Source organism: Molothrus ater, chromosome 6 (genome assembly GCF_012460135.2).
Source record: "Molothrus ater isolate BHLD 08-10-18 breed brown headed cowbird chromosome 6, BPBGC_Mater_1.1, whole genome shotgun sequence".
Lineage (NCBI taxonomy): Eukaryota > Metazoa > Chordata > Aves > Passeriformes > Icteridae > Molothrus > Molothrus ater.
The window spans coordinates 25,968,604-25,995,772 of NC_050483.2; the positions used below are offsets into that span (position 1 = coordinate 25,968,604).

Genomic DNA, 27,169 nt, shown 5'->3' on the forward strand with positions numbered 1-27,169 from the left:
ACAAGAGTATTGGAAATTCACCTCACAAAAATACTTATAAAATCAGTGTAATGTCACTTATTTAGACTTACTTTTTTTCTTTCTTCATTCTCAGAACACTTCTTACAAAAAGTAAACATTTTTTCTGGTGAACATTAGAACTTTTTATAACAAGCTGAAGTATGTTTTGTCGCCAAGATACAGGGTGACTTTTTAAGGGAAAACTTATTATCTTACTGGAATTGTATTTGTTAAATGAACACTGTCCAAAGAATCAGCAGCATTCAAAAAACTTCCTTAATCCATTTTAACTGCATTTATTGCAATTTGTTGTTGTTTATAACGAAATCATGCAATTATCTACTTTTAATCATTGCAATTCCCATTATAGGGAGCAAAGGTAAGAAGGAAGGTTAAAATGGCTGCATATTCAAACTCATCCAAGCATTGAGGTTAAGAGTCTCTGGAGGTTAATTTCAGTAGGGTACTGGTAAAGATTGGCTAAGTGGTGATTTAATTCATTGTCCTCCAATGAATCTGCTGAAGAAATTCTGAGAGCTGTAATTAGACTTTTCCAAGTAGCAAGGGAGTAACTTTCTGAGAATAATCCTTGTGTTTTGGACAGGTCCCAGTAATAGCTGTTATGGCAACAGGTGGAGGTCTCAGAGCAATGTCAGCTATGTTTGGCCACCTCTTAGCTCTTCAGAAGCTAAATCTGTTGGACTGTGTCACCTACCTCACTGGGGCTTCTGGCTCAACATGGTATGTATAGAAAATGAGATTGGATTTGGAATGACTGTGACTACTTTTCCACACAGTAGGAGATGAATCTGTTTCAGACTTACATTGTTAACAAGTGAACATAATTCCCTCATGAAGCTCTTACTGTTGGCTCTCAATTATGAATTCAGTTTAAAGAAAATCAGGCTCACTGAGTCTCTTTAATTGATTGAAGTAATTGTGTAAATGTATCAATATTCCAATATCATCTAAATAAATGGATGATTTTCTAACATTTCTGCTTCTTAGGACCCTAGCAGACCTGTATGAGCATGCTGACTGGTCACAGAAGTGTCTTGAGGGGCCACTTAAAGCAGTAAAAGAACAAGTGACAAAATGCAAACTCAACCTTATGTCTATAGACCATCTGAAGTATTATCACAAGGAACTTGCTGAAAGGGCAAAAGCAGGACATGTGCCATCTTTTACAACTCTGTGGTCACTTGTTCAGGAGATGTTCTTGCATGAACGGGTAGGTACATGGTCTTGCCACACATCTGGGAAACACCACTTTCCTTAGAGCCTTACTCTTTGAGGGCACGATGTAATGTGTGTAATAAATCCAAAGAGACTGAGCCATCCCAATGTGGTTTGTAAACTATAACAGAGGGTCTTGTAGTCAGGATTTTTCAGAGTAGATAATCATTTGAAGGTGCCTCTGTCCTAGGATGCCCAACAGCTAGTGACTTCAGTAGGCAAACTCCCAGAAAGAACTGAGGAATTGCCAGCCGCCACTCTCCCTGAAAAGTCAGATTTTTAAAGTCTGCTTCTAGTTTGACATTTGAAAGTTAGAGTAATGTGTCCTGATGTGAATATTAATCTCAACTTTAATAAAGATCCATGGGATGCAGGCAGTCAAGGCACTTGTATATTCTAATGAAGAAGTTACTGGGTACCCAAAAGGCAGCCAGGAAGGAAAGTGCAGGAACATGAAGGAAAAGGTCTCTTAAGAAAACATGACTTACAGATTCCTCTGTGTTGTAAAATATCTGTTATCAATCTTTAAATTTTTACTTGGGTAGATTATGCCAGTGTTATGCTTTTACAGAGGTTTACTGTGATTTTTTTATCTCACTGATTAGCCAAGAAAGTACAAACTCACAGACCAGCGCAAGGCACTGGAGCATGGACAAAACCCACTGCCTTTCTATGCAGTCCTCAATGTGAAAGAGGAGAAGTTTGGTACTTTCAAATTTAGAGGTAGGTGTTCAGGGAGTTTCTTCTGATTCTGGGTATGGATTAAAGAGGATTTGGAGGGAGGTGTCTATGTGGGGACAAAAAAGGGGGAATACATCAGTTGCTTGCCCTCACTCAGTATTCATCTTTTAATAAAATGTTTGTCTTTTTGCAAACTGCTTGGTTAGAAAGAGCATGTCTGCTGGATAGCATCCTAAGCCATAAACAGGACATTAATTAAAAATCAGTGAACTACTATTTTTGCAACAGACACTGTGAGTGAGTGTGGGCAAATCATCTGATCTTTTCCTGCCATGCCTATAAAATGGCTTTGAGGCTTCCTTAGTTTCTAGGGGTGCTGTGAAATGTAATTGTCACTTCCTAAATATGGCACTGATGAGGGTATGAGAATGGAGCGGAATATGATTGCTGTGGTGGGTGTGATATGACATCCTTTGACTGGATACAGGCCACATTCAACAAAAGGTGTTAAAAGCAGTAGGTACTGGAAAGAAAGAAGAATTAATCCCTATATTTATTTATGTTTATAACTACTGTTCTACTGTAATGCCTGTGCAGGACAGCTTGAGCCAGGAAACTGCACATCCATGCCACACTGTAATTTCTAGTGTGATGTTGATGTGTCTTCAGGCTGCTTTGTTTTATCTTGTAGGCTGGCAGTTTTGGGTTAATAGAGCTTTCATGCCAGTCACTCCTTGCAATTCACACAACTCTTGCATGAAGTACAGTTGGTGCTCTTGATTTAGAGAGGCAAGTGTGATCCCAGAATCTTTATACAGAAATAAATATCTAAGCATTTGAACCGAATGTTAGAGCTTTTCTGAGTTGAAAAAGCTGGTTCCTTTGGGTTGTAAATAATATCTCAATTTTTAGGGAAGTAGACAATGGAGCTTGCAGTACAAAAGTGCAGATAGTACAGAGCTGCTGAGACAAGCAAGATCTTTGGGAAGGTTTGGGGGTTTTATTTTTATTGCAGCAAACATGCCTCATGTAAATTCTTTGTAGAGTGGGCAAATTTCTCTCCTTACGAAGTGGCCATACCAAAATATGGAGTCTCCATTCCTTCCGAATATTTTGACAGCGAGTTCTTCATGGGAAGGAGAGTGAAGAAGCTGCCAGAATCTCGGATCTGCTATCTGGAAGGTGACATAGCAGTGCTATGTAGTTAATCACAGCCTTGTAGAAAGTGTGGTATTTGCTAGTCACAGGCACAACACTCCTTGCCAGCACTTCTGCTTTGGGTCTTAAATCAATGGGCTTTTTACCCTTTCATACACTTGTGGTTTTGTGTATCTTCTTTCCTTCTGTCCTCCCTTTTCACCTGGGTAGATTTGGAAAAGTTGCAGCATAGTTCCTGTTCCATTGTCTAAACCAAACAAGATGGTGGAAAAGGCAAGTTGAGGAAATAGTAAGTGTTCCTTCCCTGATCAGTCTCCAACTCTTCAACTTCATAAACTGTAATTCTAGATGAAGCATTACTGGGGTAGAATTGGAAGGAGCTGAGAATAAAACATGTCATCTAGAACAAGTCACATCCTCAAGCTTTGTGGCTTGAGGATGTCACTAACCTTCTCTGCCCATAAGGATGAAGGAGGGCCTTTTGACCTCCAACAACTACTTTGACTGGCCATTTTGCCACCAAAGGCAAAGAAAAAGCAGCTAGCAGAGGAACCTATCTGTCTCAGGCAGATTTTAAGTCCTTATAAGTGTTTTAGTTTTGATACCAAACACAAGGGTAGAGGATAAAAGCCCCATATTTATCTCAGTGTGTAGTCTGATAGAGATTCAATTTCAATGTACGTACCTGGCATAGAGCTTAATGAGGAAGGATAGTTCTTTTCCAAAAGCAGACTCACAGATGGAGCCAATTCTATTTTGAACCTGGACCAGCTGCACTCCACAGAAACAAAACATGCCTGGAAGGAAGAAAATGAGTCTTAGATCAGTTTAAATAATAAATCAGTTTAAAGAAGGCCTTTATGCTTACATGGCTTCACCATGCTTTCAAATCCTACTTTCTCTCATAGGTACACAGGAAACTTTCTACAACATCTTTTGGGTGACTGATACCTCTTATTTTGTTACTCTGTACTATGCAGTGAATGTTCTGTGTGTAGTTACCTCCTGAGAATTAGCACTGAAGTGCTTACACCACAATGTTTGAACTCTCTGAGAACTGCTGCTTAAGTTGTGTCATGATGGGGTCAGGTTGGGTGGGTTAATAATGTGTAGCATGGATATTTACAATAGTCAGTGGTTAACATGTGGTAGTACAGTACTTTTCCCATGTGTTTTAACTTGCAGGTCTTTGGACAAACATCTTTACTAGGAATTTGCTGGATGGCTTGTACTGGTCCTCAAATTCAAATGAATTCTGGGAACGATGGTCCCAAGATATGGTAGATATAGGTAAGAGTTTCTAAAGTGTTGCCTCATTGTGGATCTTCCAGCATGATTTTAATCTCTATCACAATGATTGCTATGTCCTTTTCTCTTCTCTCTTTTCCCCAGAGGCATGCTTCATGTTATTACAAATGTTTTTCATTTAAAGTTTCCTCATGGTCTGCTAAATGGCTCTGCCTGTTACTGCAAATAAGAAGCTTGGCTTTTACTTGTGGGCAAAAGTACAAAGCCAGTGTGTCATTTGAAAGAGTAAAACACAAAAACTGTGCCTGCTTTAAAGAAAACTAAATACCTCTTTGGTGAATGGCATGGGTCATGTGCACATGTTTTCCAGCAGCCTGCAAGAAGCAGGGATGAGAGTGACCCACAGGAAGACAACAAGGGCAGCTAGCCAGCAGAGGTGTCTGACAAGGGCAGATTGCTGTTGTTTTTTTCTCTATTTCATGGTTTCTTCTCTATTTCAGAAAAACATTCTCCTGAGGAAGACGTTACTGTTATTGAGCCTCCATCTTGCTTGTCAGGAAAGTTGTATGAAATGTTTCAGGACATCATGACCAAGCGTCCACTGCTGGGAAAGTCTCATAACTTCCTGAGAGGCTTAGAGTTTCACAAGGATTATATCCATCAGAAAAAATTTATTGAATGGAAAGGTAACTGCAACAAAGAGTTAGCTGCACTGTGCAGGTAACATCTCAGATTTTGATTTTTAGACTTTGGAAAACTCATGTTTGTTTCAGGAAATTGGCTGAGTTGGACCTATATTCACGGTATCTGTTTCTTTAGGGTAACAGGTTAAAATTAACTAGTCCATGGACTGCTCTTTCACTTCCAGAAGATACCTGTAATTTGGGTCAAGAAGTGCTTTTCTACAGGAATTTTGTCACTCTACATAGGTACACTAGTCAAAAGATTTAGGAAGGGCAGAATCTTTTGAGGTCAAGAAACAAAGGGAACACCAGAAGTATAAAATAGCAGGTTATTATGTGGATCAGATGAAGGAAAGGACTAGTTGCAAGCATGTGGTTTTCCATATATTTGGTGTTTCTGCCTGATGAATTTACCATCCAGATACCTCTCTTTAACCCCTCAGAAACACCAAAATCCAGCTACAGAAATTTAACATAGGTTTAGACTTTAAATGTTAAAAGAACAGATATATAGACTTGATTTAAAAATTGAAGAGCCATTTTCTATGGCCTTTGCTCTTTAGGCAGGCAGCAATAGTTTTATCTCAAAACCTATGAAATAGTCTGTGAAATGATAGCAAGGTGATGGAGCTGAGGTTTTCTGCATCATAAATCTTCCTATAATCCCAGCATCTTTATATATTCCATGAACATGTAGCAATGTGGGAGTACCCCACATTATTGAGGTTAATCTGACTTCAGCAAGAAAGCACACGTTCTCTGCCTTCTCTGAGCCCTCCTCTTTGGCAAATTGCATTTTCTCTCCCATTTTAGGCAAGTTACAATGTGTTTTGTCCCTCTCTGCCCTTGCTACACAGTTTGCTGACAATGTGGAGAGATGGTGGTGCATTTCTGTGGGTTAAGGCAGAGCCCACAGTGTGCTATCTTCTTTTAAAATGTTCAGTAAGCAAAATGTCTGTGTCCTAAAAGGGTCTGCACTAAGAAAACAAATGAAAGAAGGTGAAAAAACAAGTAACATAAGAAGAGTGGGTGAGAGAAGGAACAAGAAAGTAGCTTCAGAAGGTGGATGAAGGATGAAATTGACAGTCAGTAAATGTTAAAAAACATAACTGTCCTTATATTTGCTGTCAATTTTGTAAAGACACATGGGTAGAAGCAGATTTCAATAAGGATGTTGAGTAAGTTAGCATAGGAACACTAATGACTATCTCAAGATAGATATTCTACAAATAAAGTAAAATATGTGGAAAGCATGAAATCCAGAGTAGGAAAAGGGAAACTGAAAGTCTGGAGTGGGAAAAATTATCAGGTTTTCCATCTTCTTTTTGCTGCTTGTGTAAGATCAAGCTAAACCCAGGTATGGATCCATGTCTAGGAGTAAGAGGAGATGCCAGGTCTATGTGCAGAAATGAATCTTGTGGTAGATGAAGTCTTAAGAATAGAGCTTTGTTTTAGAGGCTTCCCTGAAGCTCTGGTTATCTGACATATTAAAATAAGACTTTCCTTGCCTAATTTTCTTAATGAGAAATTGAACTAATAATCTGGATTTAGCTTAATGTCTTTTCAGTGGCATTCAGGCTTCAAAGGATATTTCTGAGACAAGATTTCTTGAAAATCTCTATTTGGATGTGGGATGAAAAAGGGGATTCTCACAAGAAAAGTGTCTACTTGTAGTTCACATACACAGTCATGAATAAATGCTGCGAAGTTCCATCTCTGTGATAAGAAAACAGGGGTAATGGAATTTAATCTAAAAATGTTCACCAGGCCAAATAAAACTAAAAAGTGTGCTCTGTTTCTTCTGTGAGGGACTGCAAGCAAATGTCTCTTATTACAGTTGAATCTCTGAATTCTCAGCAGCCTTGAATGCTAAAATAAGCACATTTTGTAAAGACTTGACAGGGAGGGAATGGAAAAATTATGAATTATTACTTCAAGATGGTGTGAAACATTCCAGGCTATGGAACAAGCTACATTTACTCGGCATGGTTTAAATCAACACTACAGAATGAGGCCAAGGAAGCAGAGCAATTGAATGAATTGAAATGCTGAAACTTAGCAACGGTATTTCTGTGATCAACAGTTTCTTAAAATGCCTAAACATAATTATTTGAAGCTCAAGTATTCTGCTCTGGGCTTTGCTGCCTCATTTTGTGAACTTGAGGAACACTCTCAAACCACTATTTTGATAGTTAAAACCGTGGCAAAATATTCCCTGTTCCATGGGACTGAAAGTGCACTAGAGGAACAGTAAAGGACTTGCTGTCTACAGGGCAAGCTGGGGAGGTTGCCAGCAGAGAATTAGGAGTCTAGCTATCAGAAACTGGCTTTAGATTTCAACTTACCAGTTGGTGTAATCCCCTTTTGGCATCAATGTGAGGTTTAATTAATTCAAGCAGTATTTTAAGCTGTAGGTAGGTGATGTTGTATGCATGATGTGGTATTTTTTTACAGCGTGGTTGATAGTTAATATGACATCACTGAAAGCAAGTTGAAGTCAGACTTTTCTACCTGAAAGAGGGGTTGAAGGCAAAGCCTGAGAAGGCAAAAGCAAAAAAAGAGCAATGCAGAAGTGCAATGATGTATTGCATTTGTTAGTTGTGTTGCTACACTGTGAAATTGTTTTTGTTGTTTGCATTTTTCCCAGTTCTTAGGGGGAAAAAAAAAAATCTTTTGAAGTCTATATTCTGTGAAAAATGACTCCCCAGAGCAACTGTGAGGTCAGTGGAGCCTGTGTCTCACCTGTCCTTTGTCTGGCTGCCCCACAGCCTGCCTTTGTGACTGTGCCTGGGAGAATGTGGAAACAGGCCAGGTGTGTCCAGATGTGCAGTTTGAAGGCTCCTGAGACTGCGTTTGTGGGCTCATGTTGTGGAGAGAGGTGATTCCAGTCTGGAGGGTAACCAAGGAGCTGCCCTTAGCATGTAGCGCAGACAGAATTACTCACTCTTTCTTTCCTAAAAAATGCACCACTAACTATATTAAAATGTTTTTCAGACACTGTGCTGGATGGTTTCCCTAACAATCTGACACCGCTGCAGAAGTATCTTTGTCTGATAGATGTTGGCTACTTCATCAACACCAGTGGTGCAGCACTTTTCAAGCCAGAGAGGAATGTAGATGTCATTATATCCCTTGATTATGGTTTGGGACATGTGTTCAAGGTGAGAAAATTAACTTCGTGCTTTGCAGAGTAAAACTCTTCTTGTCTTATTAAAACTTTTAAGTAAGTGGCTGTCTAAATCTTAATCATATATCACCATACCTTGAAGGAGGAAAGAAACTTCCTTCAAGAATGGAACTATAGAAACTGTTAGGCTCTTTTTTCTGTAGGGGATTACAACATATACTTCCTTTAATCCTCAGGGACTTGCAGTAACAATTGTTTGCTGGAGACATGCCTGTGACCTCTCCTGGTCTGTCATGATGAATTCTGAGTGTGACTTTGGGTCATTCACTTGGGATTGTAAAAAATGTTACAGGGTAATAAAGTGTCATTTTCTGACTTGGTTGAAAGTAAGGTTGTACTGTGGCTACTTTGCACTACACATTCCATAGTGTTTCTACTGCACTACACATTCCATAGTGTTTCTAGGGAATGAGTTAAGATGCCATTGTATTCCAGGATACCTGAGTAAACTTGATTCTTTTTTTAGAGCTTTAACTCCATGGCATTCTGTGTCCACAGCAATTAGAGATGACATACAAATATTGCAAGATACAAAATATCCCATTCCCCAAAGTGGAGCTAAGTCCAGAAGAAGAGAAGAACCCAAAGGAATGTTATATATTTGCGGATGCAGAGGACCCCAGAGCACCCATAGTAATCCATTTTCCCTTGGTGAATGACACCTTTAAGGAATTCAAGGAGCCAGGTAAATGCAGTCAACAGAACTGTGCACTGTGCTCTACCCCTGGTATCTGTTACATGTCCCCTGATGGGAGGCAGAAGAGCAGCCTCCATACTCTTGCTGGTTGTTCTCACCTTGAAAAGCATGGAGGACACAGTCCTGGGCAACTCAGTGCCACACTGCCTCCTCCAGCCCTGCTTGTGGCAGATGGCTCATGTCAACTGTCCCTTGGAGCAGAGCTGTAGGTCTTCCTCACTTGTGCCTGACGCCATGTCCTGCCAAGAGAGATGTACAGAGTGCTGGAATTTTTCTGGCACTGGGATGAGGGAGAGTAAAGAAAGGCCCAGAGAGCTGTGGGAACAGGGAGATAAGGGCCTCCTGAAGGACCTGCTGGTGGGCTGGAAAGCAGCAGCAGGAGCTGGCCCTTGGGCCCTGCACCCCTGTCTTCCCCAGGCTGCCTGTGGTGGAGAGTAAGGTGACAGGGGTGAGCTCCTTCCAGCTTTACCCAAAATTCTATCGGGGCCCATAGTGGGACCAGAGCAAAATTCTATTGGGGCCCATAGTGGGACCAGAGCAAAATGCAAGTCTCTGAGGGAGCATTTGGGAAGGGTAGGAATAGCAGCAAAAAGTAAAGGTACTTTTCTGCTCTGATATTCAGTGATGCTCAGTAATATGTACAGTAAGAGCTAAATCAAGAAAATCACATTTAGAAACTCAGTGGATGAAAAGAGCAGATACCCTGTAGAGGGAGCTAAGCTTGTTCAGTGGAGGCTGGAAATGGTCCAAATGGCAATGTAGGGTGAGATCCAACTGTTGAGCAGTGGGTGGCAGGTAAAGCAGGTGAAGATTTTGGAATCTCTCTGAATGAAAAATAGATGAGGTGCTGCAGAGCAGAGCAGCTGTTGCCAGTTTTCTGCTCCAGGCCCAAACTGGTGAGCTCTGACACTCACCTGTGTGTCTCTCAGCAGTCACTGATTCATCCATCAAGCTGACAACCAGCAACTGATGTGGGTGGTTGGAGGAGGGGGTCCTTGGCAACCTGCTTTCATGGATCTCAAGTTTAACAGTGAAGCTTTTTTGTTTCTAGGGGGATGAGAGACATCTTGTGGAACGTGGGTAGTTATTTTTCTTGTTTTTAACTATTTACAGTCTAAAAAGACTCAGCCTGTGAAGTGCCCATTTGCAGTGCAGCAGTTACAGACTGTGCTTTGGTGTGCTTGAGGCGGATGCAGCTTTATCTGGATATGGACAGCATAGATAATACATCTCTCTGAGTATTGTGAGGCTCAGTGAAGCAACATTGGCTATTTTTAATTCAGACACTTCTAGTGGTAGTCTGTGCCTAGCACCCTGAGATCACACTGTTCAGAAACTACTAGGTTAGACTAAGACCTGCTGTGTCTAAAGCAGGTGACACAATTCTTGTGTCTTTTTCATGAGGTTCTGGTTGAAATCATTAGGAGTATCTCAGCAGTCCATTTGTAGCCCTGCTGAAACTCATCTCACATTACATTAGTGTTTTGGGCATATTTGGTTCAGACTGCAAAGAGATAGGCAAAAAAACCAGCGAAAAACTGAAGCAAAAAAATTTGTAGAAACATAAATATGAGACTGCTGAAGTCTTCGGTGCAGGGAATTAGCGAGTCCTTTTAAACAAAAGCATTGATATAACAGAGAGCCTGGATGTTGCCATATCCAAGAGGCAAAACCTGAGGCCAGGCTGGAGTTTGCTGAGAGTCTGATGTAGGATGCTCTGGTGCCTCTGCACTCTATAACAGGCAGTCCTGTGTGGTTGGCATCACAAGGTCTCCTTGTGTGTACTAGGCTGTCCACTCACTTTAGCTGGCAGACCTGCACTTGTCACCACTAATCCAGGGGCAATCATGGACTTTGAAAAGTGTTCCAAGGTGTGTGTCTTTGTCTGAGAATCAGACTTACAGCGTTTGGGAATGGATGTGGACCCATGGGTGTGCCGCTTAGGAATGATGTCTGCAGGGGCAGGACAAGGAGGAATTTGGGCCCACTCTGCTGAGGCATTTCCAGGTCTGAGCTTTAGCAGGAGGGAAAGGAAGAGTAACTGGAAAAACAGACCAGAAATGGCTCTTTCAAGCTGTGGAGTGGGTTTGCAGTATTTCCTGGGGGCTGTTTTTAACAGGGGATCCTGCCAAGTAGATCAGTCCCCTACAACACTGTACTCCAGATTCATCTCACTATGGTGGTTTTCTCTTTCTCTGCAGGAGTGAAGCGTGGTCACTCGGAGATGGAAGAAGGCAAAGTAAATCTGGAGAACAACTGCTCACCGTACTACCTCATTAGGCTAATTTATTCCTCTGAAAATTTTGATAAACTTGTGAACCTGAGCAAATACAACATCCTCAATAACAAAGACCTGCTTCTCCAGGCAATCAGGAGTGCTGTAGAACGAAAGAGAAGCAGAAGGACTGGGAATTTCCCCAGCTACTCTGGATACCCCTAAGCTGGGTGTTTGCCCTGTTCCCCACTGAAGGCTGTGGCAGCACATTGCAACACATCACAGTCATATTACAACATATCACAGTGTTCATTGTTTGCAGAAAACTGACCAAACCTGTACATTTCTCACCTTGCCATGTTCAGGCTCCCAGCTTTCAGAAGGGTTTATCTCCTTCCCCCACATTTTCAGACCACAAGAGTCTCACAATGTGGTCTTTCTTATTAAGAAATTAGGGTCCTGGTAGGCAGAGACCTCCTTGAGGTCTCCTTCACCTCCAGGATCTCCTTGATGTTACAGTATATGGTGGTGGTGATAGTTCTTTGTATGAGCCTGTCCCTTCAACCCTGAGCCCATTGTTGGTGTCCTTTCAATACTTGATTACAGATCAAGTCCTGGCCATTTGCATTCAGTGATGTCCAGATTTTCAGATAGGCTGAGCAACTAGAATTTGCACTGAATTGGTGGGCTCAGCTTTGAAGTCAGGCATATATATATGTGAAAAGCAGCCAAACTGCAGTGTGGACAATTGCACTCTGTCTGGCCTATTTCCCTTGCTGATTTAGAAGTTATTCCTTTTTTCCATTCCCCTGCAAGACTTTGGCACAGAAATGCTGCTCCAGACTACCACAAAGGGGGCAGTTACATTTCAAAAGAGAGGGCAGTAGCAGCAGTGAGTGAGCACAGCTCCTTCGAGCATTGGCTGCAGGAAAAGTTCTGCATAAAGCACATGTGATTGTATTGATTTATATCAGCAGTGCCTTTTTGGATTAAAATGTCAAGAGCCTGAAACAAGTTTTTCATGGCAGAAGTTTGAGAGGAATAATTACCATAGACTCAAGTACATTTAATTTAGTGATGATGACTGAGATGTAAGCTGGTTCTCCTTACACATATAAACTGAATGTAGGACAACATAACTCATGAACAGAGTGCATTGTATTTTCACACAGAGAAGATTTTTCCATTTATAGTCTTCTACCCCTAACATCACAGGCAAAGTATTTTTAATAGGTGCTTCATAAAATAGAGCACAAATTTAAAAAAAATAGGACACACATTTTCCTCCTTGCTCATGGAAAATATTTGGAAAATGACACCTGGCTTTCATTTGCTCTGGAATGCAGTGAGAGCCTTTGCCTTGAGCTAGAAGCTTGGAACATCTTTATAGCCCTCCACTAGATTAAAAAGATCATAGGGAAGGATGCTAAGCAATATAAAACAGAGCCTCACAGAAGCTGGGGAAGTTTGCAGACTTCCTCACACTGAAGGATTTGGACCTGCTTCTGAATTATTTTTTCCAAACACAGCATATTCATCGGGACTTCCAAGGAAAATCTTACATATTTCTTCTGGGTTGGAAATTTACTTGAGATCTAGAATTAGTTGTACTTGAAATCCAAAACCAGACAAAGAATGAGAAAGAGGGGTCTGTCTTTTTGGTATAGACAGACAATACTGAAGCTCTAAAGAGAGAGCATTTACAAAAGACTTGATTGCCTGAAGCCTGCATCTACTAAATGCTGCTTCTGCTGCAATGGCTGAGGCTCAGCAATGCTTCTTGTACAATGTTTACTTGCTGAGCTGAGGAGCACCATCCAGAACTGAGGAGCGTTAATGGCTGGAATGCAGCTGTACCTCGGGATTCAGATCACGAGAAGTTAGCAACTAATCAGATACTGGCTGAAAGACAGAACACAAAGAGCCATTTTGAGCTGGGAATTGATCCAGCTGGATCTGTTACCTTTGCTCAGGAGAGCAGCATGTCCTGGCCCAGCACTGTGTGGCACATACAAGCCCACGTGGCTCTGTGCACACACATGCACAGGGTGTGCAGCATTTCCATGCTCCTCTGGCTGGTCCTAGAAAGCTCTGCTGCTGCCAAAAGATATTGCTGTTGTGTCCATGGGCCACAGAGAACGATCTGTAACCCTTGTGAACCTTGGCAGCATGTACCCAGCAGTGAGGCAGCTCAGCCACACTGAGAAAATTTGATTTTGGTCTTACAAATTGCCCCACAGACTAACAATTGGAGCATGTTTGGTGCATTCATAGTGCTGCTAATACAAACAGAAAGGCCCAGTAAAATGTGAAGGAGCCACAAAACCACAAAGTTTTCAGGTAACCCACAGCTGGTGGGGAATTACTGTTCTGAGGGACTGTTAAATCTTGTTACAAAGGGAGGGTGAGAGGGAGGGAGCTGTAGGTGGGGAAGGTGGTGTGACTCTGCTGGGAGAATTATCACCAGAGATTTTGCCAACACTTAAAATCAGGTTGGGAATTGCTGCCTAATTTTGCAGCCAGAGGCACAGACAGGCATGTGCCCCTTCATTTCCGTGGTGCCTCTGTAGCCTTAAATTATAATAGCTTTTTTAAATATAGTTTTGCATTTCAGAGCCTGAAATTATGTGAGGGCTGTATCATTGCCCATCAGAGTGCCTTTCTGTTTCATTTTGGTTGTCTTTTTGTTTTTGTAACATGATGTGGGTATGGCATATGGGAACATGGTTTAGTGGTGGATGTGGCAATGTTGGTTTAACAGTTGGACTGGATGGTTGTAGAGGTCTTTTCCAATCTAATTGATTCTATGATTCTATGACATTGGAGGAGTCAATATCATAGAATCATAGGAACTTCTCATAGAATAGAGGAGTTGCTGGTTTGATGGTGCAGTAGGAGGACCTGGAGGGCATTTGTGAGGACAGAGGCTGCTGGAGAACTCTGCAGGCTGGAGGGACCTACACCTTGCACAGTCTTATCTGTGCAGCTTGTGGGAAGTGGTGGCTGGCACAGGTTGTCCCTCAAAGCACTCCTGAGCTCGGGTTCAGAGCATGCTGCCCTGCACTGCCCCCAAACCACAGAAATATAAGGTGTAGTTTCAGTGGCGTAAGGCTGATCAGAGACTTGTGCTCAGGACTGGTCCTTGTTCCCTTTAGGGTAAACATGGAGTCTGAGGGCCTCTGAAATTTTGTGTGGTTGCTCCTCAGAGGCAGTGGTTTTGTTTTTTTCCTTGTCCCCATTCTTGCCTGGCCTAGTACCACATGTTGTGGTAGGACTAGGACTGAATAGAGTGCACGGAAACCAGAAAGCAGGCAGGAGAAAGCTGCCTCTCTCTGCATCTCACCAAGAAAGACATGTGCCATACTTATAAACCAGGCCTTGCTGGTCTGGTGTTGTGTTTGCTTAACCACTGAAGATGGATGTGTGCCTGCCAGAAACCTTATCCGAAATGCATCCCAGATCACTGCTCTCTGATGAACATTTTGCTGGAAAAACCCCCCAAAATACAGAGCTTCCTACCTGCTCTCAAACACAAAGGAAATGAGACTGTTCTTAAAACTATTACCTGCTCTTCATAGAAATTACTTGCTTGTGTCTTTTAACTATTTAATAATATATTAAGTAAAAATAAAATATTGCAAAAGAGCACCAGACCCATGAAAGTTCCTAATGCACTTAAACACAAAACAAGGCTTTTTCCAGGTGTATAAGCTCTACCTATGCTAAATGCCTGCTGAGAACCTCACAGGGCTTTTAGTGGTTTCAAGATTGAATGGAAGAAATCTGGAAGATCTTCTGGCTTACAAAGGTATGGAGAACCTGGAACAGAATCTACCTCTGGGGTAAAACCCTCTTCAGTGGAATGGCAAAAGGGGGTGAGGGGGCAGCTGTACTGAGCCACAGCTAAGGCACATCTTTGTTCAATTACATGGTAAGTTTAAAATACTGAATCTGTTTTGTTTGGTTTTTGGTGTTTCATTATTTTGTTGGTTTTTTTTTTTTTTAATCAGTTAAAAATGGTTAACAATAATGAACTGCATCAGTTTCCCATTACTTTGATGTGCTGGGTCTTTTGTTTTTCGTGACAGGCAGCAGCTCCAGCTGGGGTAAACAGAGGAGAGTGATGGACTAGCCAAAAAAATGAAATTATTAGCTCACCTATTGGATGCCTTGGCTCAGAACAGAGATAAGTAGGGGGAAAAAATATGTATTCTTCCCTATGATTACACCATACCTTAGCATGTGATTCTTGCTGCCTGGGGACTAGAATTCCTACTTGCTATCCTACTTTTCTTCTCCTTTTACACTGAAACACTGATTGTTCACGCCTTACTTAAGTTTCAGATTCCATTAAAAATGAGTAATGCTGCAGGACTTTTTTTTCCTGGTAGCTTCATCCAGAGAGAATTGGCAAATAGAGTATGGTTGGTTAATGTGTTGTAAAAAAGATTGTGGAGACCACAAAGTGCTGTAGGAAGTATATAACATTATCTTTGGCTGCACAGACCACCCAAGCATCATAAATCTATTCTGTTGCTATCTGCAAATCTACTTGCACATGGCTGTAGTTAACTCAGAGATGCACCTCATGCACTGCTCACTGCTCCCCATTCCTGTCTCACAGAATTATTTCATGTGAGCAGTCTGGCTTAAAAGTCCCCCTGCCCTTTGGTTTAGTACCTTGGAGTAGATAATACTCAGGTAATAATGGCAAATGACAAAGTTCTTGTACACACAAAAGTATACCAGATGAAATCCTGTTTAATTATATTTAAAGATTTTATGAGATTAAATACATAATTTTAAAAGTTCAGAGGGAAATGATTAACTTAAAACATATTAATACATTTCCAGACGGATGAATTAAGTTATAATTGTCTGCAATTCATTGAGGCAAATGTCATTTTTCTGTTCCTGCTTTTAGTAGAGAGGGAAGCAGTTTTGTTTTATTTCCACTTTGTTCTAGGCTTAGGGTGGTGATTGTGGCTTGTGTCACTGTAGGTCCATCTTCCTTAAAATCTCTGGAAAATTCTGCAGACTCTCTCTCTGGTTTGATTTTGAAGGAAGGTGTTCTCCTACAAAGAAAATGCATCATCAGAAAATCAGGTATAATCTAGAGGAGTTTAAGTCTCTGTATATGTAAGGACTCATTAAGTGCCTAGCTCAGCATCAAAAGTCTGCCCAGCTGTGGGACAAGGATTTCACATCATAGCCTGTAAGGTTTGTACAGACTCCAAATGCAAGAAAAATTATTTAAACAGGCCAAGTTTCTGAATTTGGCTGTAGCTGTCTTTCCCTTGCCTGTGTCTCCCCTGAGCCTCCTTTCCCCAGTCTCAACAGCCCCAGCTCCCTCAGCCTCTCCTGGTAGGACTTGTTCTCCAGACCCTTCTCCAGCTTCATTGTTCTCCCCTGGACATGATCCAGCTTTCTTGAAGTGAGCAGTCCAGAACTGAACAAAGCACTCAAGGTGTTGCCTCACCGGTGCCAAGTACAGGGGGACAATCCCTGCCTTGCTCCTGCTGGCCACATTCCTTTGTGACATTAGTGACAGAGGAGCAGGACTGTTGGACCTCAGGGCAGTCTCTTTGTAGGTGGCTGCTACCTGAGCACAAACAGCACTGACATCTGTTCAGCTTTGCAGCACAGAGCCCTACCTCAGCAGTGAGCCTTTGCTGCTTAGTCTTTCAGCAGAGTCCCTGTCTGGAAAACCCCACACTCTTTTCTGGGAGGTCTCTGTGTTTGAAAGGAAAGTTTGCGCCATCACTGTAGAATGGGATCTGTTACCATGTCCTACAGAGTAAAAAAAAACCAACAAAACAAACAAATAAAAAGTAACATTAGAGGTAGAGTTTGTCACTTCTGGGTCCATAACTATTTTCTCTGACCATCATAGTTATAATTATGCTATGGCTTCCTTCCCAGTAAGCCACTATGTGGAGAGATGTCCAGAAGAGATCTAGATCAGAAGAAAAGCTGTTGATCAAGATCCAAAGCAGCTCCTTAATAAAAGGACAAATACCACACCCCTAGCAGAGAATAACCTGATGTTGGCCACAGTACAATTGCAAGACTGCTTTGCAAGTCACCCTGGACATTCCTCTGCCAGGTCACTACATCACAGGTAGCAGGTGACTTGTGTATTGCTTTCTAACAGAGGCAAAAAGGATGGTTCAAAATGCCCCAAACTAAGGACATCTTGTCATTCTCTTCTCTTTCTCTTACCATCACTTGCTAAAAGCACAGCTCATTCTTGAAGGAAATGAGAACATACCTATATTATTCTGTAGTGATTGCAGCCAGTCTTCCATCAGTGTCTGAGAAGGTGCTGCAAGGAAATACTCTGCCCCATCTCTCAGTCTGTAAATAAGGATAGGAAAAGGTGAATTCCAGTCAGTTTTGCCTTATACCTTCTGTGTTTGTGAGTGGGAGACACTCCAGTTATGCCTCCTAAAAACATACAGCCTTGGGTGACTGTGGGCAGGGAGCTGCACGGGCTTTTATTTGTGCCCTTCTCCGTAAGACTCACCGCAGCATGAAGGCGTTCTCCTTCCTGCTGTAATTCACCAGCCTCTCACATTTGGCACCAGAAATGCTGAGGGACAGGACAGTGGATATACTCTGAAGGGGGATAAAATTAAAATGAAATGTCTTCTGTGTCCTTTCTGCTAGGATTCAATTCCATACCAACCTGCAGGCAGACTACACACCCATCTCTTTATGCTTCTAACTTTAATCCTAGGATCACTGAATAGGGTGAACCACAGAGGAACCATGGACAATTGCATTATATCTTGAAGGCAATCCTTGAATAAGATATGCCTTAAAAGAAGTATCTTTAAAAATTTCCGGAGGCTTATCAGTCTGTTTTCAGTTGTATCAGTTGAATAATTGCTGAATTTTCACTCAGCTCACATTTGAAAGGGAACAGATCACCCCAGCCCCAAACCAAATGCGGCATTTAAAAATTCATTTTTACATATGTAGACACAAAGTTTGCTAGAAAGATTAAAAAACCAAATTACCTTAGTTGCTTCTTTGTCATCATTATAGAAATCAAGCTTTAATCCATCAAGTTTTACATAGAAGGATTTCCAAGACCTTGAGTGTGGCTATATGAATAGAAAAGGTAATAAAATTCAGTTGTGAGGTATATATTTTATAGGAGTAGTGAAATCTTTCACATGCAACTTTCATAGGAAGCCAGGATCTGTTGATATTATGATCACAGAAGTTCTCAGAGTCATTGTTATCTCTTAGAAAAACAGGAGCTGCTATGGTTTCTGTGTGAGTGATTCAAGAAAGGGTCTCTATGTGTCAGAACTGAGGAAATTATATAATCTGGTTCAAGCAAGCTCTACACCATGTGGTCAGCAACATTGCTGAAGGTGGATAATCAAAGTTCTGTCTAATTTTCGGCCACTAAAACTCCACATTTTTCCCTAGCTGGAGCACCAACCCCTGCCTGCTGGTCACAGGCTAATTTTATCAAGTGTTACTATCTAATGTGGCTGTTGAATTCTTCATTTACTAAGCTAACCCCAGTGGAATGCTACTGAGACACGTGCAACAGTAGCAGCTATTTCCAAGCCCAAGTATGCACCACTGAAACTTAGCCTAATGCCATGAGACTCCTCTTGATAAAGGATCCTTAACTTACATTCATATTTTGTTATGCCAGTGAATAAAGTTGACAATTTGGTCATTCAGAGAAAAGGAAGGAAACAGTTCTATAGAAGATTAAGTCGTAGCTTTTCTTGTTGGGGGATATGGAAGTTCAGTATCTCTGAACACCAAATTCTGTGTGCCCAGAAGTAAAAAAACCCTAAATTTCTCTTCAAGAAGATGGAGTCCATACCAGATTCACCTTTTAAAAGAGGTCTTTCAAGTTAAAAATTTCAGAGGAAATATTCTATGGGGCAAATAATCCAAGACAACTTGTTTATGTGCAAACACTCAGCAAAAATGGATGTCTGTAGATTGGTGGTGAGTAGTAGAAAATTTCCTGGCCTGTCATGATTGTTAGGCTACTGCTTTGAAGTGATATTATTTCCCAGGATAAGAATTTAGATTTCAGTTTCATTCAAACCTGTATTTAAGAAACCAATTCTTCAAAGATAAACAGAACCTTAATTCTGTTCTAGCACAGCTAGAAATTACAAATATTGGGAGCATGAGACTGAGGGCTTCTGCTGCTGACAAACTATCACAAAGTGTTACAGGATCATGAAGCTTTAGAGCTTTAGGGATTTTTTGTGGTGTGTTGTTTTTTTGTTTTGTTTTGTTTTGGTTTTTTTTGTGGTTTTTTTTTTTTTTGGTTGTTTCATTTGGGTTTTTTCCTCCTAATTCAGTTGAAATATTGAAACCAGTTGCTATATTGTTTATAATTAGGAAACTGTAATTAACATGTTCATACAGCCTAGACTCTGGTTTATAAATTCATTAACTGTAGACAGACCCTGTTCTGCATGATTCCCATGAAAGGCAAAAATTCCATTGTCTCTTTCTCTGAGAGATCAGGTACTGCCAAAGCCAGTGGACACTTCCTCATGCATTTTAGGGATAGCTGAAGCAAACCCACACTACTCAGCTCCTCTTCAGCAAGAGCTTATCCTGAAAAAGTCAGAGCAGATCTGGACTATAACTCAAGGAGCAATGAAATAACCCAGAGTGATGGTATTTATTTCTACCTGTTGTCTTCGTGGAAGGAGCTGATCGCGCTTCTCTAGGAAACCCTCCATGTTCTGGAGACTTGCAGAAACCTGGGATATACAAGAACAATGCTAGTTAACTTTAAAATGGTCCTTAGGCCTATGTTAAATTTCTGAAGGTATTTTTTAGATAAACTCCATGCAAAGAAACAGATGTCTGGTTCCTCTAGCCCTTACATTGACAGCACAGCTGGAAATTCTCACTACGTTGCAATCGTGTGTTTGATAGACTACCTAAATGAAGAGAATTCAAGTCCCTCTTGAACAATTTACTTATGGAATTTTCTCTATCTTAGTGTGTTAATTAACTAATATTATTTTTACATTATTACTTGCATTCTATAACTTAAATTGTTCAAGTTATTCATACCATCTCCACAACTGCTGAGTTACACCAATGTATAGTGTTGTACTGGTACACTTGGGTATCTAACAAACATGGTCTTCTCAAAAGTAGAGGAGTAAAAGGAAACAATTTTATCTGCCAATGAGGTAACAGTGAATTTCCTGCCAGGGTGAGCATATAGGAGCTTTTGGTTCTAATCTTGCACCTGGTCAGCTCTTTGACAAGTGTGCCATGAAGTCCTGCCTCTCTCTGATTTCTAAACAGAGTGGACACTAAGAACTGCCACCTCACACAGAGGCTGTAGGTAAATCATTCTCTTTGTGAGACATCACCTGTTTTTAAGTGCTCTGCTGAGTATTCAGCAGCAGGAATAGCTTTTAGTTCAGGAAGAGAAAAACAGAAACCAATATAGGTGTTAAGACCTAGGTTATAAAGCTTAGTAAATTAAATTAGTTTATGCTGTACACAGCTGTACATCAACTGTCTTTGTGGAAAGTGTTTGAATTGCAAAGACACATAAAATGCTTCTTGTTTGAATCCAGGAGTGTATCCATCAGGATGCTACTGTATGGTGCTCTTTGTGACTTTGACACAGAACTTCCTGTTATTGCCTTATTTAACTAGCACAGGATAGTGGTTTTGTGAGGAGAGAACCAGAAATTCCTGGGACTTACTGAAGGTGTATTCTTTAATCTCTCCCAAGAGGAGCTAGGCAGCAGTAAGTTTGGTGAGTTATCTGGTGACCTTTGTCCAGGCTCGGGTGGTGTTGCTGTTGGTTTGGTCTGCAGGCTGGACAAAGAGGAGCCTTTAGCATCTTTTTCCTGAGGAGCTCTGTGGTCTGTGGCTTGTGATTCTGACACATTGCTGCTGAGTTGCTGGCTTATAGGAGGAGGAGATAAAGGAGAGCCTAAAGAACTGCGACTTTCCAAAGATGCAGCTTGTGGGCCCACCACCTTTGGTGTAGCTGGAGTGATAATCTCACCAAGCCTTGTCTCAGCTTTCATTTCTGTTTTGTTGCTGCTCTGCACTGCAGGGACTTCCGAGGAAGTGAATTCTTGGAACCTTGTTGGAGATTTTTCAATGGGAGAGAAAATAGTTTCAAGTGGGACCCTCCAGGACACGCTGTGTGCGGGCACAGGTGGCAGTGGTGTTGTGCTCTTGGTCTCTGTCACTTTTGGTGGTGCATTCCTTTTGTCAGATGGTTTTCTTCTCAGAGATGGAACCCGGACAATTTTGCCTTTATCCTTCTGCTCACTCTCTTCTGTGTCCACTTGTTTCAGGAGATTCATCTCTCTCTGTAGGACAGCAGTATTAATTTTTTTTAAAATTGCCTTCATGCATTCATGAATACTTCCCTAAGATTTTTTTTTTTATTTTAAGCAGGAATGGTTTTCCAATTAAACTGTCTCCTGGCAGCTGAGTCTTAAGGCCTGTACTTCCACTGGCATTTTTAGAGGGTGGTTCTAGTGGAAAATTTCAGAGGGAAGGGCCTTTGTCCCTTCACTTAGCCAAATTTCAAGTCACTGAACAAAAGACAGATTAATTTTCAGCCTAAAGCCAAACACAACCACTATGTTTTTCTGGTTGTTTCAGGAAAATAATTTTAAAAACCTCCCCCATAATGAAAGAGAATCTGAGAGGCTCACTGTATTAATATCTTTGGTATTTAACACAATCCATTGTAAAAATCTTAAGCCAGAAGGAAAAAGGCCTATCTGTGCATTGGTCTCCATTTATTTTCAGACCTTTGCTATCCTCTGTCACTTGCAGGTGGCTCCAGCTCCTTACTGAAATCCTGAATGAAGCAAAATCTCTCCATCTGTGTAGCAAGAGTTCACCCTGTTTCTCACACCCTGTTTGCTGGTCCTAGCAGAAGAAATTTTGCACTTCTCCCCTACAGCTTTTTCAAGCTAGCTGGTCTCTTTTGATCCACATATAGATCTTGCTATGTCTGAAATATTTCAGCTTTGGTTTCTCATTTACCCCATCTTTTACATAGAGTGACATTCAAACAATCAATGTCCCACATCATCTTGTTTCATGCACAGCTCATCAGCCTTCTACTACTCACCTTAGTTTTCCTACTGAGCTGAGCAAATTTCTCTTCCTGTGCTGCAAGCATCTTCTCAAAATCATGATGTTTCTTCAATAATTCCTCTACTTCAGACACTGAATCCTGAATGGAAAAATTGCCACATACAGAAGTCCAAAATCAAGTCCATCAGAAGAGATTACACCTAAGATTTTCAGATTGATCCATTCTATTTAGCCAAGTGAGGGTTCTGAAAATTTTGTAACTGGTTGTCTAAACTTTTTTCATTTGTGTATGAAAAAACCTGAATTTACATTTTAAAAAATGGTCTATATCTTGCAGTCTGTTTGCTGTGCAGGAGAAAAAGGGCTCAAATACCAATCTTCCCTTTTCTGCAAGGCCATGCAGTACCATGGCTTCGAGCTATAACTATTTTTGTGCAGATTGAGTACTTGGATTCTGGCTTGTGCTACACACAGTTTGTTCCTGCCCTACAACAAATGCATCTGAGACTTCTTTCATGTCCTCTGCTTAGTTTCTGATACTCACGTTCATGACTTTGTTTTCCAATCTTATAAATTATCAGAAGACAGTCAACAATGAGAAAAAAAATCTCAGCAGGACAAACAAAAATATGGATGCTGGTGTTTTAAAAGGAATTTACAAACTAGCTATAAACGTGCCTGTGTAAAACATTCTACCACTTAATGGGAAGAAAAAGGTGGGAAAAGCCCCCTTTTTCCCTACAAAATGGGGAAAACTTCTTTTTCCTTTTGAATCAAGCTCTCAGCAAGACAGGGAAGGTTGAACCTTCTGCAAGTTATTTGAAAAAATGATCTGGAATTCTTCCAAGGCTTCTACTTCCCCCTGGAAGACACCACTTCCAGGAGCTCATTACCATGTCAAATGCAGCAGCTGCCCTGGGCTCACTTCTGCAAGAGGACAGTGCTCCTGCCCTTTCTAATCTCAAGGGCTCATTGCTGTTGAGATTGTGATTAATTTCAGGCCTGAGCTGGTCCAAGAGCCAGGCCGTCTGCACATGCTAAAGGCACCTAGTGCTCGGTAATGCTGCAGGGTTGTTACTCACCCCATAGGATGGGTCTGAAAGAAAGCTCTCCTTGGCAGCCAGCCACGCTTCTGCTTGTTCAAGCTCTCTGCGGAGCAATTGGATCTCCCAGTTTTCTTCATATAACACTTTCCTCATGTCCCAGCTCTCCTTTACCTTCTTCATCAGCTCAGACAGCTCTAACAGTTTTTCTTCAATCTAGAAAAAGAATATTTGTAATGCCAGGAGTTAAAAAATCCAATCAAACTTTCACATGACAGTCAACTATCTGGCAGTAATTAATCTGCCTTCATGATTTAGAAGATGATCTCTAGATAATTTTGTGGTGTTAGCATAATTTAGAAAAGATGTCTGAGTCCTCTTTTTTCTACTTGAATTAATTTATCATGTAAATTGTGTAGCTAGATAATACAACTTTAGGCATATTCCACATACTGTATGACAAATATTCTGCCATATGATTTCCCAAGACGAAACTTTGTATATAGGCAGCTTGTACTATGAAACTAGTGAGAACTGGGAGATTCAACAAATGCATGCACTTATGGCAAGGCAACAAGGGAGACACTTCAACCGTAGAAAGTTTTCTTGTTCTTTCTACAAGAGAAGTAATGTGATCTTGCATAAATTCTGAAGATGTTTTCAATGGTGTGATCTCTGCATCTACAGACAATGTCTTGGGCAAAATCTAAAGATACACAGATAACAGAATCACAGACATTTTAACATTCTTGCCCCTTTGGACATTTCTGAAGAATTACAGCTCTTCTGGTGAACTCAGGGACATTAGCAATGCAAGGTGATTGCATTGTAATGTAGCACAACAGCCTTAAAATGTGTTTTCTTTTTCTGTGTGTCACATGAAATATGTAGCTTTTAATAGCAAAGAACCTGATTGTCCCATTTAGTTCTTCTGTTCTGAGAGACAAAGCTGCACCTTCTGTCTGTTTCATCTCTTTGTTCACTCTTGTTTGTAAAATATTTAACTCTTCAACACACCTCTACAGACATGAAATGCCCATTCTTCATCAGGTCACCTCCTGCCTGCTGCATTTCTTCATATTTCAGCCACTGCTTCTCTATCTCACGCTTGTACTCCTCGTGGCGCTTGATGAGCAGCTCCGCTCCCAGGACATCATTTGCCAGTTCCTCAGATATCACCAGAGCATGCATCTCGTTGGCCCAGGCCCTACAGAATAGGGAAAAAGGGTAAAAAGGGGAGGAATATGAGTCTGCTGGACATTTGGGAATGCACACATCCCATGGCTGTGGATACATGTATACAGACTTTTATTTGTTCACAAAAGATACAAAAGATAATACTGTCCTGATTTTGCCTGGGATAGAGTTAATTCTCTCCTTAGTAACTGGTACAGTGCTGAGTTTTGGATTCAGTATGAGAATAATGTTGACAGCCCTCTGTTGTTTTGGCTGTTGCTGAGTAGTGCTTACCCTAAGCCAAGAGTTTCTCAGTTTCCAGTCTCTCCCAGTGAGGAGGTGCACAAACAGCCAGGCAGGGGGGAAACAAAGCCAGGACAGCTGACCTGAAAGGGCCAAAGGGATACTCCATCCCATAGAACATCATACCCTGTATATAAACTGGGGGAAGTTTGCCAGAAGGGACCAGTGGCTGCTTAGGGACAGGCTGGGCACCAGTGAGTGGGTGATGAACAATTGTATTGTGCATCAATAGTTTCTGAGAGGGTTATTTTCCTTTTTTTTTTTTAAATTCATCATTAGTATTATTAGTATTATTATATTTCACTGTTTTTCAATTACTAGAGTGTTCTTATCTCAACAAATGAGTTGATTTTTTTGTTTGTTTGCTTGTTTTTAACTTCTGATTCTCCTCCTCATCCCACTGGGAACGTGGGGGAGTGAGTGGCTTGGCTTAGCTGCTGACTGGGGAGGTTAAACCATAGCAATATTACAAATACATTGATGAAGGTTTACTCAAACATCTGGGGGATTTATAATATTCCCAGTTCTGTTTCCATACATAGCCTATTAAAAATAAAGATGTAGATCTGCACATACCAAAGCATTGTGCATTCAAATTCTTGGAAAGAACTAACTGCAATTGCCTAGACTACACACTTTAACAGTATTTTTATACATTGTAAAGGACCACACATGAAAGTACTTCATGTGCACAAAGAGCATTCATGGAAAGAAGCATATTGATAGATAATTTTTAAGAAACATTTTCTACTCCATAATCTCAACTGGCACAAACTTACGTATGATTTACCTGAGCTCAGGATCTATCCCTTAGCATAGTAAATGCCCAACAGTCAGTGGTAACCATTCCACTGTCTTTGTATTTCTACTCTTGTCATAGGTGAACTGTTTCATTACCTATTCCAGGAGATTACCTTTAATGCAGCTGTTTCGACTCTGAGAAAAAGGTGCACTCGTGTCTATGCAGGTGTACGAATTACTTCAGTATCTAACCCTACCTTCCTACAGAATCAACAGCATTTTCAATTGAAATTGTGAAACTACCAAATTTATGCACAGGGATGGAATTCTCCAGGGGACTGTTTAGGGATTGTCTAGGAATTAGTCTAAAAAAGCATCTTTGTCATGCACACTGCGCTGAGGCATCATGGTCACTTCTGATATCTGGTAAGTTCCATGAAGTGCTCTTGAGGAGATGCCACGGATTATTGTTCAGAGATTTGAAAGCAAGCTGCAGAGCACCTGGGGCAGGAATCAAATAACTAACAGCTATAATTTAGAAAATCCTCTATGGGAAAGACAAGAAATCAGGCCCACTGCCAAACTCAAGGGGCCAATACATACATCAGCTCCCTGCAGTCATTGAAGTAGAGCTGGACTTGTTCTGCCTGGCTCAGTCTTGCCTTCCTCTCCAGAAACTTTTTGTCCAAGTTTTCCCAGCACTCATCCACATCTGTGAGTCTCTCCATGATGTTTTCCTTAACTTGAGGGTACGTGCGGCTGAGGTGCCAAGCGTCTCCTCGAATCCGTTCCAGCTCTTTCATGATGACTCCCAGATCTCTCTGGAATGGAGACAGAATGGATTGTAAGACCAAGTCATTACTTAGTTCTACCAAAAGTGGATTTAACAACGCTGCATATATTTTCTACACTCTGGCTGTACAGAGGCTGGAAATATGAATGCCTCTCAGTTTTCCTTTAATGCCTTGTTCATCATCAAACATAAAAGAAACTTCTTTAGACATGAGAGAGATTCTTTTAGTAAATGTGGAGCTGAAGTTTCCCATGGTTCATCTGACACCTTTGCAATTATCATAACAGAGATTTTAGAAGAGAAGTTCATCCTTCAAAGCAAAAGCATTTGCTTTGAAGCATATATTATCATTACATATCATAACATATATAATAATATTATTATATATCATAGCATATAATAAAGAAGCATATAATATCCCAGTGTTAAAAACAGGAGGAAAAAGCCCTCTTCTCTGAGGCATAAAGAATATTTAAGGGTGCAATAAATTTGTCTTGCAAGTAAGGCCCTTAAGAGGCATCAGTCAAGAATCAGTCTCTTTTTTTTTGCCATCTATGCTTTTCTGCTACTGCTTCATCACAGATCCTCTTACCTCTACTCCCTCAAGATGGCTGAGAAGTGTCTGTACACCTGGAAGATCATACCCATAATCTTCTATATCCACCACTGCCTCTTTCTCCTGCATCCAGCCCTTTACTTCATCCACATCGTGGTCATACTGGTGAACTTGATGGGCTGCTCTTAGGTTCTGGAATAACAAAGTAATTTAATTGTAATACTCTACAGCATTTTGTGTCTACAACATGAAGAAAGGTAACCCCAATATGTCAAAATGCAGTACAAAATCACTGGGGACTTTGAGAGTGAATGAAATATCTTCCCCATTAAGTCACCTGAAAATGAGGTGTTAACCTGGG

The 27,169-nt window shown here is 41.0% G+C and overlaps 2 protein-coding genes across 5 annotated transcripts in view; one reads left to right on the plus strand and one right to left on the minus strand.

The window, feature by feature from the left end:
- The window catches only part of PLA2G4B (phospholipase A2 group IVB), a 54,364-nt gene extending 39,613 nt beyond the window's left edge, over positions 1-14,751 (plus strand). For all 4 annotated transcript variants that reach the window (XM_036383584.2, XM_036383586.2, XM_036383583.1 and 1 more), the window contains 9 exons: positions 605-741; positions 1,009-1,231; positions 1,842-1,959; positions 2,962-3,099; positions 4,261-4,365; positions 4,824-5,009; positions 8,001-8,167; positions 8,692-8,878; positions 11,092-14,751. In XM_036383584.2, coding sequence (XP_036239477.1) covers positions 605-741; positions 1,009-1,231; positions 1,842-1,959; positions 2,962-3,099; positions 4,261-4,365; positions 4,824-5,009; positions 8,001-8,167; positions 8,692-8,878; positions 11,092-11,330 — 1,500 coding nt within the window. In that variant the 3' untranslated portion in view covers positions 11,331-14,751. The remainder of the gene's footprint in view (positions 1-604; positions 742-1,008; positions 1,232-1,841; positions 1,960-2,961; positions 3,100-4,260; positions 4,366-4,823; positions 5,010-8,000; positions 8,168-8,691; positions 8,879-11,091) is intronic.
- Positions 14,752-15,846: 1,095 nt separating this feature from the next.
- Positions 15,847-27,169, minus strand: part of SPTBN5 (spectrin beta, non-erythrocytic 5) — a 90,863-nt gene continuing 79,540 nt past the window's right edge. The window contains exons 56-67 of the mRNA XM_036385005.1: positions 26,845-27,000; positions 26,063-26,280; positions 24,257-24,446; positions 23,279-23,455; positions 22,231-22,335; positions 20,834-21,454; positions 19,793-19,864; positions 18,128-18,214; positions 17,632-17,723; positions 17,377-17,462; positions 16,760-16,895; positions 15,847-16,180 (exon numbers count right to left, since the gene is read on the minus strand). Of these exons, the coding sequence (XP_036240898.1) occupies positions 16,006-16,180; positions 16,760-16,895; positions 17,377-17,462; positions 17,632-17,723; positions 18,128-18,214; positions 19,793-19,864; positions 20,834-21,454; positions 22,231-22,335; positions 23,279-23,455; positions 24,257-24,446; positions 26,063-26,280; positions 26,845-27,000 (2,115 nt within the window). The 3' untranslated portion in view covers positions 15,847-16,005. The remainder of the gene's footprint in view (positions 16,181-16,759; positions 16,896-17,376; positions 17,463-17,631; positions 17,724-18,127; positions 18,215-19,792; positions 19,865-20,833; positions 21,455-22,230; positions 22,336-23,278; positions 23,456-24,256; positions 24,447-26,062; positions 26,281-26,844; positions 27,001-27,169) is intronic.